The 17,302-nt window shown below is 48.5% G+C and overlaps 1 protein-coding gene across 7 annotated transcripts in view; it reads right to left on the bottom strand.

The window, feature by feature from the left end:
* Positions 1-15,722, bottom strand: part of PIK3CD (phosphatidylinositol-4,5-bisphosphate 3-kinase catalytic subunit delta) — a 32,988-nt gene extending 17,266 nt beyond the window's left edge. For 2 of the 7 annotated variants that reach the window (XR_012626129.1, XM_074848337.1), the window contains exons 1-9: positions 8,106-8,643; positions 7,445-7,518; positions 6,913-7,076; positions 5,233-5,461; positions 4,587-4,816; positions 3,574-3,753; positions 2,779-2,928; positions 2,366-2,455; positions 922-1,143 (exon numbers count right to left, since the gene is read on the bottom strand). Coding sequence is in view for 5 of the 7 variants with exons in the window: in XM_074848337.1 (XP_074704438.1) it covers positions 922-1,143; positions 2,366-2,455; positions 2,779-2,928; positions 3,574-3,753; positions 4,587-4,816; positions 5,233-5,461; positions 6,913-7,053 (1,242 nt within the window). In the remaining 2 variants the exon portion in view is untranslated. Of the gene's footprint in view, positions 1-921; positions 1,144-2,365; positions 2,456-2,778; positions 2,929-3,573; positions 3,754-4,586; positions 4,817-5,232; positions 5,462-6,912; positions 7,077-7,444; positions 7,519-8,105; positions 8,650-14,285; positions 14,444-15,004; positions 15,126-15,652 lie in introns of those variants that run through there. The other 5 variants (XR_012626130.1, XM_074848338.1, XM_074848340.1 and 2 more) reach the window with 5 other exon arrangements.
* Positions 15,723-17,302: the final 1,580 nt, after the last annotated feature.

Raw genomic sequence — 17,302 nt, 5'->3', positions numbered from 1 at the left:
AAGCAGTGAAAAGGAGCTAGCAGAACTGAGACTAAAAATATTCCGTCATCACATTTATCAGTCCCTCAATTTCTCTGCACCTTAGTACAGGTGGCATGAGCAATCCTCTCTTTAAAGCACGGTAACAGTGTTTCAGTGGCTGCAGAAACAAGAATTTGCAGAAGAACAAATGCATTTGTTGCTCATAAAGAAAACCCTTCACATGCAAAGAGTTAGAGGCACCATGCTTAAGTTACAGCACCAGGAAACCAGCAGTTCAATTACAGGCTGCACTTAGATCTACTTTTAGTTACTGAATTATTAATAGCTAGAAGTTTTGGAATAGAGGTAAGTGAGAAATATCACTTTCACGGAGAAATATCTCTGATTCAGAAACTCAAAACAAGAGCTTCCAAAGTGATTGAACACTTTCTATCAGTTTGCGGCATCTGAACAGTAACCTTGAAGGTTCTGCACTTTCATTTTACCTTGCCTAAAGCTTTGCTGTAACCAGTGTTTACATTTCTCATCTTCTTCCCCCTTCTTAGCTGTTAATTTGATCCATGAGAGATTTGCATGAAAGACCTTGCTAGAAAGAAGATGCCACACAGAAGACTGTTTAACCTCAACTACAAAACAAGGAAGTTGTGGAACAGCAAAACAGAGATGCTAACTCAAATGATTCCTCTTTCTGTTCATTCAGATGCTGGGTATGTTTCTTAATGGTCTTTCTGGAAAAGAAATTACATTTTAACAACCTTTCCTACAAGGCAGCCACTCCCCAGTTTCCCGTTCCTGTTGAAGACGTTACTGGCCATTATTCTGTAAGCTCTTTTATTAATAATCTCTTTTTCTGAAAGCAAAGGGCATTTGGTTCAGAATGGTGGCTGGTGCCCTCCAGCACTGGCAGGCCTGGCTCAGTCCCACACTGGCTTTACTTACCGCTTTCTTGGACTTCTTCTTGGTGGAACGTGCCTTCTTTGCCTTCTCGATGACAGCATAGAGGGCAAAGCAGAGCCGCGCCATACGGGGAAGATCACAGATGTTAATATCAAAATCCAGCCTCTGCTTCCACACTGGCTCTGAGCACACGTTCACTTCAGAGCTTGACACCGTCTTGCACAGCATCTCATTGCCATGAAAGAGACCTGCTTGCACCACCAGCTGAGGGAAGGAGAAATAAGGGAATACTGTGAATCCACAGGGACTTGACCTGTTTGCTGAAGACACATGCTTAGAAGAGGAATGGGACAGGGCATCTGCTCCCCTGAACAGGATGTCTTACTCCTGTCTTTCCCAACTCATTAAGTTCCTTAATCTTCCTCTTGACTCAACTTCAGTAAGGGCACTGTTATCTTTTTACTTCATGCAGACTTGCAAGAGCTGCTTAACCATTGCAAAATGCTTGGGAAATCCGCTGGTGAGAGTATTACAGGTTTCATCCCATAAAGCCAGGCAATATTCACCAAACCGTGCCCCCGAGATGCTGCAAAAGCTCAGGAACCTGTCTCACTGAAAAAGCAGGGCAGACACCAAGAGCTGGGCAAGTGCTCATGCCGAAGAGGAGACAAATCAGCATCACAGGAGAAGGGCACGTGCAAACAGCAGAGCCTGCAGCACAGGCCTGCGGCGGCGAGTTGTCTCTGGGTGCACATTTGCCTGCAAGTCTCGCTCCTCTTGCAGTCTGCCAGATCGCTGTACAGCTGATAGACCAAGCTCATCCCCAACTTTACCTCTTGTTACAGTATTGCTGACTACTCTGAATCACATGCGTCCTCCCCAGGAGAAACTCCCTGCAAACGATGGGGCACTGGGCAGAAGAAATACCTATTTCATTGCCTGTTTCTTTATAAAGCCTTGCCCTGCAGAACACCTGTAGAAGTGATATATTCTTGCCCCGTTTTCTTCCTTTCCCAAAGGGCAGCCATTCCCCTCCTTCTTCTTCACCTGCTCCCCCTTCACGGCAAACACCCCACAAAACCCAGGGCTTTGCTGCATCATGCTTTCTGTCTTAACTTTACCAGTCACCACCTCTCCCATCATTCTTCTCACAGCTGAATCACCCCTCCTCCGCTTTTTGCGGACTTCTCTGCCCCTCCACACCGTTGTCAAGTGGTATTACCACAGGGCAGCAGCTCTTTGCTACTCAGAAACTTTCACAGGGGAGTGTTTCTAAGATTGCATTGCTGGGCTGCTGGCTAGCAAGTTCCTTTCCCCTTCCTGTCGTGCTGCAGTTTAGAAACTGCCCAAAGGCTGAATGAAGCATAATGGAAGATCGTGAGAGATCAAGTTGTCAGCCCCTCTTTCCTCACCACACAAACAAGACAGATGCAACTGGGAAAGCCAAAACACAAAATCAAAACCCCAAGGTGAGTCAAGTACCCACCTTCATTCTCTCATCTGCATTGACCTTGCTGCCTTGCACCAGCTCAACGTAGAAAGACCGCTCTAAGGACCAGAGAGAACCATAGTTTGGCTAGAAAGAGAAAAAGGTTCCGATCAGAAATAGATGCAACAAAGACTTATCAAAGCCAGTGCCAGAGCTCATCTCTCATCACGTGCTTTCTGCTCCAAGACAAAAGAGCACTGCACTGCAGGTGGGCAGCATGAAGCCTGTGACAACCAGGGAAGCTGTGGAGGGAGCTGGAAGCCTGACTGGAAACTCCCAGCTCTCAGACCCTAGCTAGAAACCTGTCCTGAGCCAGGCAGGGAAAACCAGCTGCTGTTCCTAGACAAGATCAGCATCTCCATTAATGGATGAGTTGAGGGTGACCCCACTGGGTCACTGCTCTCTCTTACCTTTTTCTTCGGGAGCGGGGGAGGCTTGGCAGCCAACTTGGGGGGGCCAGCAATACAGTTGGTTTGCTCATCTCTCATAGCAATGATAGTGGAGGAGTGTACCATGGTCAGGTGGGGCGTTAGGCCTCGGTGCAGGCAGCTGCGAATATACTGCAAAGAGAGGATAGAGTCAGCGTGGATGAAACAGAGCCTGGCATGCAAGAGCAACCAAGCAAATCAGAACTGGCTGAATCAGAAACAGGTGGAAGGAGTAAGGAAAGGACACAGAAACAATCAAAATTCAGTTTTAATTTATCTCCTCTTGCTTTATAAGCCTGCAACTCACTGGACTCATGTTGCCAAAACTGAGAATATGAAGTGCCTTTTACAGCTGGCATTTCGTCAGCTGACTCAAATGGCGGCATTAAGGGAAAACACCGAGAAGGATTCAGCACTCCCAATGGCAGTTTCCCCTGCCAGGGGAACACAGGATACAGGATTACTTGCCCAACTTTCAGGAAGAGAACCCCCAGCCCACCATGCAAGCAAATAAGCATTTCCAGAATCATAGTCTATAAATGCATTTACACAGCACTCAGGACAGGCTGACATCACTAGCCCCAAAAAACAAAGGATCTGTTAGGCTGCTTCAAGTGTCCCTTGCCCCAAGTAGCATCCAGGTCCTGCCATTGACGGGTTGCTCTCCTCTAACAGGATTGCCTCCTTGATGGAGGATAACACATCTCAACCCACCCTCCCAGCAAGAGGCGGCCATATGGGAACAGACTTGTTGAAAAAGCGAGAGACAAAGCTCACCTGGAACTGGTACAGGGGGTAGTTCCCGTAGAGATATTCACATTTCCCATTCACCTGCAGAGTGTAGTCCTCTGGGTTCTCCAGTGTCTCATGGCGGAAGACAGTAGCCTGCTTCTTGATAGCATAGCTCATTAATGTGATGGGGAACTCCTTCGGGGAGATCTGGAAAGTGAAGCTCTCCTGCAATGCCAACAACACAGCATACACTGTCAAATGCCAGCAAAGGGCTGAAATCAGCACAAGGAGCAGCAGTAGCTCAGGGGATAGGTAACAACATTCCTGTTGCTCACAACAAAGGATAGGAAGGCAGAATTACCCTCCCAAACATATTAGCAAATAAGTAGGGATGTTTGCCAAACTGGGCAGGAGCATGTTTCAGCAGTGCAAGCGCAAGGCTGGAAATCGGGAACTTCAAATCCAGTTTAAGCACAATCACCAGTTCACGTGGTTGCTAGTCATTAAAAATCTTCCCGCTGTCATTCCACCAGCAAGGCAGAGGGTGGCTGGGGTCACCATGCTCAAACACACTGCTCTGGAAGGCCCTTCCCCCATGGGGGTGGCTCCTGCTTCATGCCCAGGCACAACATGCAAAAATAACATTACCCAAGGGTAGCAGGCAAGAACAGGGGCCCATGGGCAACACAGACCGATGCCTGCAAGCAGTGTATGCTGAGCATGAGCTGAGCAGACTCTTGGGCTTCAAAAGGAAAGGCATATATCAGATTCTGCGCTCCTCTCCTACCCAAACAGCTCTCCACCACATGTACATGCAGCTACCAGCTAACCAGTACACCCAACGCATGTTCAGGAAGGGGAACAGCTCCCTTGGTCGGAGGCTCAGAGTCTCCCTCCCAACCATCTCCACAGGCAAAGGAATCTGGAGAATGAAGATGAACACTGATCACATGGAAACACCATCCACGCACACATTATTCTGTCTCCAAATGCCCAAAAGTTCCCAAAGGGAAAGCACAAACCAGTTAAACATTGTCACAGAAAAGTTTGTGCTTTACCCCGCCAGACTGAAACTTGACGTTGACAAAAATGTTCTTGGTGGGGTTATGTAGAGGGCCAGTCCCAAGGCCTTTGGCCATCGGCTCCAGCTGCAAGGGGAAGTTGTACTCCATCCACGCTGCCCAGCTGAGCTGCTGCCGCTTGGCTGCTCTCTCCTCACAGAACTGGCACATTTTGGTGCGAAAATCGTTCACCTCTGGATCCTGCACAGAGTCGAACTCATGCAATCCTAAGTGGAGAGTATGAGAGAAAGGCAGAATAAGCATCTACACCCAAAGGAGGAAATGAGCCTTTGATAATCAAGTGTCTGTGAAACAGTCTTCCTAAACACATGCTTAATATTTGGCCAAAAGGAGAAGAGACAGCCAAGCTACTAGCAATCACTTATTTACAATGTACAGTTGCACCAACTCAATTACTATTGGCCTCTACCATCAGGAAAGATCACCCTTGCTGGGTCTGCACACACACTGTCCCCTTACCCGCTCCACCAGAGACCAAACCAGCTCATCTCCTCGCCCGCCTAAGCAGGGCTCCATCACTTTCCCATACACAGCAAGGCTGTCTGGGGACAGAAGCACGTTCCACCTCCAGCCAACACCCCTGCCACACTCCTGGCGAGACCAGCGATGGGGGTGAACTGACCTTTTCCAATGAGCAGGCTGATCTGGGAGTTAATAACCTTCTTGACTCTGTCTCCCTCTCGAGCCACGAGCCGCAGCACCGGTAGGAAGGGCTGGATGTCACAGAGCCGCCGCTGCTCATCCTCCAGCTCTTGCTGCTCTGCTGTCTGGTTGATGCAGGTGAAGACGTAGGCCTCGGGATCGCTGAGCATATGGTACAGCGGCTCATACTGAGCATGCTTCCACACCACCTGCGCCAGACCAACGGCAGGGTGAGACTACTGCTGCCCTGCCAGAACCTCCTCTTCCTCTGACACCCCACAACCTCACCCTCCCGACACACAGCATTTAGCAAAAGCAACGCATGGCCAAACCTCCTCACAGCATTCCTGGAGCTGCAATCACAGGCTCCTTTTCAGCCAAGTCTGGTGGCTCCAACTCGTACTAAACTGCTGGGTAGATTTATTTGCAAGCGCCTTTAACTGACTTCCTTTTTTCGTGCTTGCCATTTGTTTCAGGCAAAGTCAATCCCTCAACCTGAGTATTTAAATAACCCCCACCTGAATACCTCACAGTAAGTATGTACTGCCTGCTAGCCTTGTGCAACAGAGCTACTACTCCCACTGGAAGCAAAATTGGGTTAAGCAAATTGCTCCCAGCAACATGAAATCTGTGACAAGAGCCAAGAACTCTTCTGAAATCTTCTCAACGCTATCCTGTTCCCAAAGATCCTTTGCACTTCCATATGACTGTTCATATTCCATTTCTTCACTCTCATCCTAAGCGCCTGCCATAGGAGACAAAACTCTAGCACAGATGGGCCTCTGGTCTGACCCAGTGTGCCTACTGGCTGTAAAACACAGACCTGTAACTTAACAGCTTGAACCAATCAGCTCTACTTACAGGTTTTTTGGTTGCTTTTGGGTTTGTTTTTTTACCTGAAAATTGCAGCATGAGAAAACTTGGAATAATCTGGCACTGTGCTTCTGTCCCTTGTGATCTGTGACTCATCTAGGCCAGGTTGCTGCTGCAGAGAAAGCCTTTTCCACTGTTTTCCTTCACTCTCCCCTAACCCCACTTCCTGCCCAGAAAAACAAGGAAGCAGCTACATTTTGTTTACACGTGGTTTCACTATAGCATTTTATCCCTCAAAGGAAGCACTAAGAAAAATCCTCTCTATCATTACCATTCCCAATTTTCAATTTGTCTGAGGCAAGAGAAGGCTGGGCTGGCATCCTGAATACTGAGTCAGTGCAGCATTTGTATTTGACTGTTTGGGGGTGGCTTCTCTTACTTGCATATGCATACACAAGAGTTTTCATAATACAAAATCCAGCATGGGGACTGGTTGGCTCAGGTGAGCAGTAACTGAACACACAATCCATGAGCCCTACATGGCCAACTCAAATCTGCCCTCACTCCATAGTCCCTCTAATTTTCATCCCAAGGTTGGACAAATACCCAGAGAATTGAGCCCGACACCACTGGCACCACCACCAGCGCCCTGCTGCTGGCAGTCTCAGCAGCGAGACATGGGTTTGGTGGATGGCAGAGGCTGTCACAAAGGAGGACCTCGCATAGCGAGTCAGGAACAATGCAGAAGAAAGTCAGCTTGCACTGAGCTAAGACCCAACACACCTCCCCATGAACAGACTCCTTGTTCCAGGAGATCGCAGATAAGACTGCAGAACAAGGCTATTACCTGCTTGATGGTGCCCAAGCTGGCATTGCAGGACACAGAGAGGTTTAAGTATATGCCTGTGGGCAGCAGAAAGTCCACCTGGATGTTTTGGTTTTCCCCCTTGGACCAGAATTCCATAGGGCAGTAAATGCCTGGGGGCATCCTGCTCACTTCTTAGCTACCACCTGCAAGAAAAAGGGGAAAAGTCTGTTGTTGTTGACTACGTAATATCTCCTCATATCTGTGCTGGGCTCTGTAGAAAGTTAACACGCAAAAGAACCGAAAAAAAGGAAGGTTAACACATCCTCATAGCTCAGGAATATGCACCTCAGGCAAATTTCCAGTCCAGTGCCTTTAAGGCACAGAGGCTTTCTTCCTATAGCATTTGCTTCTACCTCAGTGTGACCCTTTCTTAATCTCTTCTAGACTGGGATTAACATCTACATCTGCATTTGACAAAGAAATTAAAGAATTGTGTTCACTTAAGAACAAAGGCACTTGTCCTGATAGCTCATCTACGACCAAGCAGCCAACACAAACAATGAGTTCCTACCCCTGGCTTTGTAAAGCAATCCTCGGGCCACATGCTCCAAGCTCCACTTTGTTTTTCCAGAGCTCAGTTCCAGTCTGCAAGAAGGAAAAAGAGGTGTTGCTGGTTCTGAGCATGCATGCATTTTTATACACACAAACAAATAATATTCCACTGCATTCCCTCCCTCTACAAGTACAGGAAAAATGAAATCTATGGCTGAGGCAATCAAAATAGGTTTGTTAATTCCATCTGCATCCTTTCATTTGGCAGGGCTCTACAATTTATTCTCAGTACCTCCAAAGAACGTAAAAAAGAGAAAAAGAATCTGAACACTATTGGGTACAAACAGTTGCTTTCAAACGCAGGGTAAGTGTACACATGAACAGCTAAAGCAAAAGGCATTCACCAGAAGCCCCCTGTACGTTTTCTTTCTTAAAAACATGCAACACCAAAGTCAGAGAAACCCTCACGCTCCATCCATTTGCCCACAAGCAAAATACTACAGCAGTGTAAAACTCCAGCTTCCTCCACAGATGACAGGCAGCGGAGTGTGGTGTCCCCATGTGCAGGAAGAGCCTGGAACTGTTAGCATTAGCTCCCAGCAAGAGACAAGAGAAGTGGCTCTAATTCTCTTCAACCACCTCAGCAGAGAAACAAGCTCACTAAATTCCCTCTCACTTACCAGAGTTTTTCCACCAGGTCAGCAGAGAAACATGCCAGCAGAACAGCCTGGAGGGTGCTCACATAGCCACGGCTTGTAGCTGCTGTGCAAACCAAGGCTTCAGCCTCCTGCCAGTCTGACTCTTTTGCTGGTTCTAAATTCAGCCCTGCACATGCCCTGAGCAATTCTAAGCGTCACTTATCCTCAGCTGATGAAACCAGTCCAAAATTTGCTCATTCACAACTTAAAATATGGCTTTGCAGCTGTCAGACAGTGTACAAACTTAGAAAGAAACTGAGCAACATCCTGCTGAAGATTTGGGTCTCCCAAGTCATGAAGACCTGCTGGCAGCTTCTCGTGAGCCAGCCCTATGCTTCAGTACGACAAGAAGCCCAGCATCTTATCTGCCAGCGCCTGGGAGCATAACACTTCCCCATCAGCAGTGAGGTAAGGATTCCCAGAAATATGAGCTATGTTTTATCTGTCCTGCTTCCTCAGCGCACATGCTGTATCACAGAGAGACCGGATACAGAGACCACAAAACCACCCATGTGCCTTCAGAAGGAGGGAAGTACGCAAGGTTTACAAGTTTGAATAAAGCAAAACAAGCTTGCCTTGTCTTCTGCTCATTAACAATAAAACCAGCAAGTTCCTAAAATATCTGCTACCTCAGCCTTTCCCAATGGCAACAAAAGCAGCAAACTACCACGACTCTACTGACCAGCAGAGACACAACAATGGCCAAACTGCTTCCTTCTGCTGAGGATTTCTACCTGATGCCACATCCCATCAGGTATGAAGTGCCTATCTAAGCTATTAGCACTACGGTGTCAAGTTCAAGTTGCTCAGTACCTTGTCTTTCCAAACTCCCTGATTATCTTCTGAAGTAGAGGGATTTTTCCAATAGAACCTGGAGTGGATATGCCAAAGGAATAACAACTCGGGATTTGTGCTGTCTCTAATACTTCATTTACCAAATCTCTCCCCTCCCCATTGATAAATTCAGAATGCTTTACTAGTTGGACCTTAGATCTCATCCAGCGTGACAGTTTTTACATGAAGCAAGCTCTGCATAGATTAATACTCCTGCACCACCCCACTTTCATCTTCCCTTTTGCTTTGGGAAACTGGAACAGAGTTCTCCAGGCTATAACCTTCTTTGCACTATCTTGACCTCATGAGTAAAAGTAATTACAACTCCCTTTTCTCTGGATCGTTTTGCCATTTGTGAACAGCCAAACGCATCACTTCTTTTTGTCAGGGTTTACGCTACTGGAGCTGTTTGAAATAAATTCTTTATCTTTCACTGCAGCAGTCTTTAAAGAAAAAAAAGGATTCCCCATTGCAGCTGCAAATTTTTGAAAGCCCCAGCATCATCTCAGTCTTTCATCCAGGTGGATAGACAGATTATTGTTAAAAATCCCCTATTATGGTAGGGTTCTGACCTGTAGGTCTGGTAGCCTGAGGTTCACGTTAATCAACCCACACTTGACAGAAATTAGTTTCCTGCACAACTTGCATCTCTCTCAAAGCTAGGGCAAGCAAGGGTGAGACAGAAGTTTGTGTTTTAGTGGGATGTGAACCCACAGAAGTGACCTCAAGCAGGTACGCAGGCTATCAAAGACCCTGTTTACCAACACCAAGCTGTAGCCACCCACTTTCTACAGTAAGATGCCCCTCCAGTCCTCACTCTTCCTACTGCAATACACCCCAAAACATCTTCTTGCTAGAATACTTCCACATTCCCCCACCTACACCTTCCTATAATACTCCCTCCTCCCCCACAACCCTCAAATAATTGTTTTGAGTGCAAGGCAGGTACGCTGCTGCCTTCCGACTCCAAGAACACCCAACGTTTAGCAGGATGCACGTGGCACTTGGCCCCAGGGGCGAAGCAGCAGAACAACCAGAACGCACAAAGCACTTGGTCTACGGCTGGTGCGTACATACACTCCATCCAAGAGAGATTTACCTCAAGACTGGCCGGCCAGCAGATCTGCTTGGGTGGCCAAACAAGTCATAACAACATATACACCTAAGCTAAAGACCTGCCCCTTGTGAGGGCAAAGCATATCACTCTGTGAACTTCAGGTAGCCCCTGAACTGGAGGTATGCACAGAACATTTGAGGAAACCACAGGGCCACAAATACCTCCTCATTCATGTCAGGCAGCAATTTTTCTCTGGGGCTGCTTGTCCACAAGCCTGACCTAAAACCTGCCCCACGGTCTGTACTTGGTTGGGCAGGACAGCCAAGATCACATTCTGTAAAGGCTGTCTACAAGCTGTGCAATTGTACTGACTCCAGGAAAGGGAATTGCCCAGGCAGGAGTTGCAGGGGCAGCATCTCGTTGGCAGTGCTGCTGGCATCGCTGAGCACGTGAAAACAAGAGATGCAGTTTGCTCAGAACGTTATTCCGTTGTTTCCCGAGACGAGCAGGGCTCCAGCTGCCCTAAAGAAAGAACCACTCTTCCTATCCCACAGGGAGGCAGTAATGGAATCTCTTTTCCCAGAAGCAGCAAGCACACTTGATAGGAACCTCAGATCTTGCTAAGAAAGTGTGAGGAGTGACCAGGCACAGCCCGATGGGAGAGCCCAGCAGTGTGTGAACTGGCTGATGTGCAGCATGGGCTGTGACTGCTGTCGGTGGGGGCCACCACAGCTGCTGCTTTCAGTCTGCAGATAAACAAGCTCTCAAACTGCAGAGCGAAGTATCACTTTGAATGTCTCAGAGCATTAAGAGGAAGAGAAATGCATGCTGTCACACAACGCAGGTCCCAAAGCATAAAGCACGCACCCAGCAACAGATTTCCATGGGTCCAAACATGAAGCTATTCTCCACAATTCCCAGAGAATTCAAGTGTACTCCCCTTTTCACATGTATTTCTGCTCTGTGGAATATTTTTGTAAGGGGAAAGTAAAAATCTGTGCGAGACAGACTTTCTCAGGAAACTAGGAATGAAATATGTATGGACCCATTCCACACTGACCCCTGCCTCTGGCTCAGACCAGCCCAACAAGCAGCGAAAACTGCTAGAAGTGGACAATTGCTCCAAAACACCTCATTAATTTTGAGATGTGGAGTCATTTCCTAAGGGAGCAATCAGGGAAGATGTATCCATTGGTACTAATCACTTCCTTACTGAGAGTCATAGGGGCAATGAACCCATCTTACAATGCCCAGACCTCTTCATCACTGGGCAGAAAAATAGGTGGAGGAAAATAATCATGAGACAAAATTCCAGGTTTCAGATGAAGGCAAATCCTCAACTTCCTCTCGCCCCTTTGCCTCAGTTCATTATTCTGCAGGAAAGCTACAGACTGCTTTGCTCCCCTTCAGGCTTTCCCCTTGCATTAATTAGTGTGAAGGTAGTAAAAGTGTATCTTTCCCAAAGAGGAGAGATGACCAAGGCAGAGCTGATACACACATGGGACTAGCCCATGTACTACCCTGCCAGGACAGAACATAAAACCCCAGTGTTACTGGATGCCATATAGCGAATCTAGGCACATCATTAGTAGGAGCTGGCATACATTTTAAGTTCACACACCCTGAGGAATACATAGTTGCACACAAAGGCAGATTTATGCAGAGCATAACAGACACATTTGAAATTAGCCAGTCAGTATTTAACAAGCCAACAGTCAACATAAAACACACTAACACAAATCTCCTCTTATGAAGTTTATCAACCACAACTCTGGTGTTTACAACATACAACTGCTATTAAGAGAAGAAAAACAAAGCAGCAAGCTAGCAAGATCACTCATGGAGTAGCGTTCCATAAACCTCTGTGAGGCTGCAGCGTTAGACAGACACGGAAGCTCTAACGCCCACAAACAGATTACAAAATTACTAAACCCCAGGACTACGAAAATACCTTTCAAGTTTATAAGAAATGAGTGGTGCAGAGCTCACAGGTGATGCGTCGCGTGGGAGACAGCAGGAAGTCACTTTCATTGCAGGCATCAACTTAGCTGGGGGAGGAGACCACGGGAATTTTTGTGTACACACATGCTTGACATGTCTTTACCACACAATCAGCACGCTTGGCAGATTCGAACCAACCCTAAGCTTTCACATGCACAGACCCATTTCAGTGAGGGTTCCGAAAGCTTTTTAAGCTTGGGCTTGCTTTTTTGGTGGGGGTCACGGGGTAAAGCAGGTCCGCTGTACACGGTGGGCAAGTCATTTGAGCATTGACAGACCATAAAATTGACCCACAAATTCCCCTTCAAGAACAGACTGGGAAAACTCCCGTAGCAGGTAAGCATGTCAAACTGTGACCGTATGTGGGAGTTTTGCAGGGGGACTCCCCCTTGCAGGGCTAGCAGGATATTCACACCCAGGTGCCTGCCACTTAACTTCATCACACAGAAAAAACATGCTGCATCTGCTTCCCTCATGGCATAGCATAAAAAATCCTGATTCAGGCTCCAGTCTCATGATGTGGATGCAACTGATGGAAGCTCACAGTAAGACTGGCCTTTGCAGCTCTGCCTGCTGACAAGCATTGACAACCTGGCTCTTTATTCATCTGAAAACGCACACACGTTGGTGAGAGGGGCTAGAAACACAGCCTCAGCGACTGCCGGCCCGTAGTGGTGCAAGCGTCTGCTGTGCTGCCCCACTCACCCCAGCTGAGCAGGGACCTTCAGCGCAGCGGGTCAGTCCTGATGCTGCAGCCAGCCCGCAGCACCCACAGCAACCTGGACTGGGAACTCGCAGCCATTCCCTGCAGACTGCCACCAGGAGCGACGCTGAGCCCGGATGGTCAGCCAGCAGCAGCCCCTACACCAGAAGAATGGCTTTGCTGCCTTCTTGAATAGCTGCTGATGTCATTTTGCATTAATAGGTGAGATTTTGCTCTTGTGTCAACAAAAGCGTTGCCTTTACAACTTCCATTAAGCTTTCTGTAAAATATGGATCGGTGTCCCAACTGTGCTGTTATGCCATCATTGCTCTTTCAGTTCCTGTGACAGTGTTGCACCTTCAGTACAGACCTGAGCTGCACCAGAGCTCTAATTGTCTCTGCTTCCTCCTTCGACACATACACACAAGTGTGAGACTTGGCCCATGAACTAGGTAGGAAAAAACTAGGGCCCCCTGAAAAGGTGCGGAGAAGCATTCAAGTACTGAACAACCTCTAAAATCAATGTTTTCGTATCTTCAGGGTTCGTTTCCTCAAACCCTAGTTTAGAATATTCTGATCTCCTTTATTTGGTTTACCGTAATAAGACTTCTACCTCTACCAAATATAAAAGTCAAATAAAAGTTTTTGCAAATTGTCAGCATCTGTACATATCAGTATGTACATTGATCTCTTACATCCTGCCACACAATTCCCTGCACCAATTCATTCATTCTTTAAACAGTAGTTCATTGTTCATCCAATTCTACATAGTAGAAACATAGCTGCATTGGTTTGATAACACCTTCTAGCAGAGATTTCCAAGCACCTGATTAATCACCTTTACTACCTACTTTGCTTACACAAACCATTAGACTGAGGTACACATACAATGGAATCTGCCCAGGGTAACTGGGCAAGGGACAAAAACACAGGCATCTAACGCTCCAGGCCTCTAAAACACTACAGAGCATTCCTCACCCTACCAGAGGGGTTGATATAAATCGGCATTTATGTACCAAAAAATCAGCACTCTCCATGCATCAAGATGTCAGCAGAACACCATGGATTTTTCCACCTTCCAAGGAAGTGTTCTAGCTATGTGGAGACTACAAGGATCAAGCTTTGAACAACCTCCGGATCCAAAAAAATCCCTTAGTTTACAACCTTCCCTTTATGAAATAAAGGCTCCTTTACTTTGAGCATTTATATTGCTCAATGCCCGCCTCACACATGCACACCCCCATAAAACAGGCTCACAGAGAAAAGTAATGGGAAGCAGAACTACACTAATGTAATCTGAACTGGAGCTAACCTTGTTTGTGTGCAGGGCTCATGATGAAAGGGGTTGTCAGCAAGGAAAGAGATAGGAAATCAGAATGTACACATGGTGATAAAAACTGGCTGCAGTTCTGTGGGGCTCTGGAGCAACTAGAGAAAGAGCTTCAGAGTGATACACCATCACTCAAGCCCAGCAGGGCCTTAGATCCAACCACAAGTAAGAGCCAGAGGGAGGGAAAGAGGAGCTTCGGTAGAGCCACTTAAGAGAAATGGAAATGTAAAGCCATACCTCATTCTGGATGTAAAATAGTATCACTAGAGAGGCAGAGCAACATCTGGGAGTAAGAAAAGCATCTGATGGGAGGGCTCGAGAACCTTGCTCTGGTGGAAACTTTCAAGCAGCCTTTTAGGAGAGTTCACAGACAATCAACTACGCTTTCAGTGTTGTCTGAGGAAGCATCTAGTGGGAAACAGTGTATTTAGCGGTTAAAGCAAGAGCTTGAAAACCAACAACTAAAGTTCCATTCCCAACCCTAGCGATTGTTTGATGCGTGACTTCAAACAACTAACTCCTCCGTGTTTCAGTTTTCTCATACAAGTATATCTCACAAAGGATGTTGCAATTCTGGCAAAGTGATTTGGGATCTTTGCACTCTTGCTATTACTGCTAACACGGGCATAGCTTGGGAGTTGGAGGAAGTTGTGATAAATGAAAGCTTCTAGCTGAAGAGGTTGCTGAAATTAGTCTTTTTCGACTGCTCCCATGAGTGGACAATACCAGAAACCCGAGTGCATCTTGCTGATGAAAACAAAAAATAAGCCATGCATTTCTAACGACCTTCCACCACTACATTCAACTTCCTTTACTTTCAGGTTCCCATCTCGAGCACAGACAGCACACCACGCTTCGGTCTTAAGAGAGCTCTTAAAAGCCTTCCTCGTGCCTCGACACAACACACAACCCAACACTAACCCACCCGGGAACACACGCCACCGTCAGCAACCGACCTGGGCAGCACACCCCAGTGTCGAAGGGGTACGGGTGGCTGGGTGCTGCCAAGCGTGCCCGGATCCCTGGGTGACCGCAGCGACACGGTGCCAAGCGCCTAAAACCTTGCAGGTAAAGGCCGAACCTGGGCAGGACAAGACCCCTCCATCACCCCTCGGAGTGGGTCAGCAGGTGACACGAGCGGTCACCGTCCAATTCCCGGCCAAAGACGACAGACGGCGGCATCCGCCCGCCTCGGGCACCGCTGCACATCTACTGCTGCGGCGGGAAGCGGCTTCGGGGGCTGACACCCCCCCTGCCCAGCGGCTAAAACCCACCTCCAGCTCGCTGATTACCGACTCTTAGAACACCCAATTCCCATCAAGCAGAACCGCTTTTTCCTAAGGAGGATACAGTTTGCTAAAGGAGCCCGAGGAGTAGCCGGGATTCACCGCAAACGGCACGGAGACACACGCAGGGCGAGACCCGCAGCGCGAACCCCCCCGCCGGCGCTGAACGCGCAGCCCACACCCGCGGGGACCCCGGGCCGAGACTCCCGGGGCCGCGGCGGGGACGGGGGGAACGGGCGGCCGCTGCGCTCCCCGCCCCCCCGCCTCCAGCGGCTCCCCCCCGGCCCCAGGCCCACACACCCCCGGCCCGGCGCTCACCTGCGCTGCTCGCCCGCGGCGGGCGGGCTCCCGGCGGCGGCCCCGGCCCCGCTCCCGCCTGGGCGGGCTCCCGGCCCCGCCCCGGGCTGCAAAAAGGGGCCGTGCGCCGGCGCGCACCGCCCCCCCCCCCCCCGCGCCGTGACCAGCGGCCGCGCACCGGCGGAAGCCCGCGGGAGCCCACCGCCGCCCGGCAGCGCGCGAGGCGTTCCGGGGCTGCCGCCGGCTGCGCGGGGCAGGGACACGCTGCTGGACACCCCCGACAATGGCTGCGGAGGGGAAACTGCGGGACGCGGCGGCCAAGGCAGGGCCGAAATCCAGACGTGCCTGCGAAACTATTCCACGGGAGATGTAAAACGCTTTGGGGCTCGCTCCGCCCCGGGAAGGGGCGCCTTTGACAACCCCGATCGTGCAGTTGCGCTTTCCTCATCGGGAAAACTTGTGCAATAAGGATGGGGAGGACCCCAAATCCCAAAGGAGAGGAGGGTCATTTGAGGGACGAGCAGAAATGCCTCCAAGGCAGGCAGGGTGCCCCGGGAGGGGTTGTAACACGCCTGGTGTTTCCCTGGCTAATCCTGGCAGAGAGGTGAACCAAGCACACCGAGACCAAGGACGTACAGGCTATCTACCCTTCTCTTTCCTCCCCCCAGCCCGTTGGCTGCAGGGGAACCCCCCCGCCAGGCACCAAACCCTTGTGCAAGGGCCCATCCCGCCAGAGCCCCAAGGTTACCCAAGGGTCGGCTGCTTCTCAGACACCCCACGGGGCTGCTGATCACCCTCCCGCACAGAGCATCCCTCCGACCGTCCCCTGGAAATCAGGGGTTCACAAGCAGCAGCAGATGGGGATAAGAAATGTTTCCAGTGTTTGAAGACAATCACTCTCCTCTGTCTCATTAAATTTTCAGCAGCAACTAGATATCCAAAAACCATTTGCTCATTTGAAAAATCCCTCTCTTTACACATGTCTCCTCTTGCACTTGAGAAGTGCCCACTGTGCTTTGGGTCACAAATAATAACAGATTGTGAACATAGATTTGTGCTTTTAATTATTTCTCTGCAATCTTTGTATAAGACACAGTTAGCATTAACACATTGCCCCGACTGGTCCTGCAGTTTTACAACTCCCAGAATCACCATTTTTCCTAAAGCTTCTACTGCTGGAAGCATGTGATTAAGGTATAAATATTTTTTTTCCCCCCCATGTTATAATCCAAGAAAAGCTCATTATTCTTGCAATCTGACTCATTTTTTTTTTCCCTGAACATTACTAGTTGGCAACACAGATATCTTACCATCAGTACAAAATGTGACTGTTGAAACATTCGTTCTTCAACTCCATTTGAATCTACTATCACGTCTTAATGTGACCTTTTAAAGCTCAGAAACTGTCTATTTTAAATCATCGGCCCTGACATGTGTTGAAGATATTTTTAACAGACTGTTTACAGGAATTCTGGTTTCTGTTCTGCTATTTTTTTCCTTTTCAACAGCTTTTCTATTCATCATCTCCAAGTTTCACATATAGGACTGTACTGAACACTTATAGGACATTTGCCCACACGGCCTGTGAGAAATCGGACAACAGAAACCGTAGGGAAGGGAAAAAGGAAAAATAGTTGGAACCTGCTAGATTAAAGATCCAGGACCTCCAGG

Source organism: Strix aluco, chromosome 22, assembly GCF_031877795.1.
Source record: "Strix aluco isolate bStrAlu1 chromosome 22, bStrAlu1.hap1, whole genome shotgun sequence".
Classification (NCBI taxonomy): Eukaryota; Metazoa; Chordata; class Aves; order Strigiformes; family Strigidae; genus Strix; species Strix aluco.
Note: the sequence above shows the minus strand (reverse complement) of the source record. Positions and strands in the feature narration are given on the sequence as shown.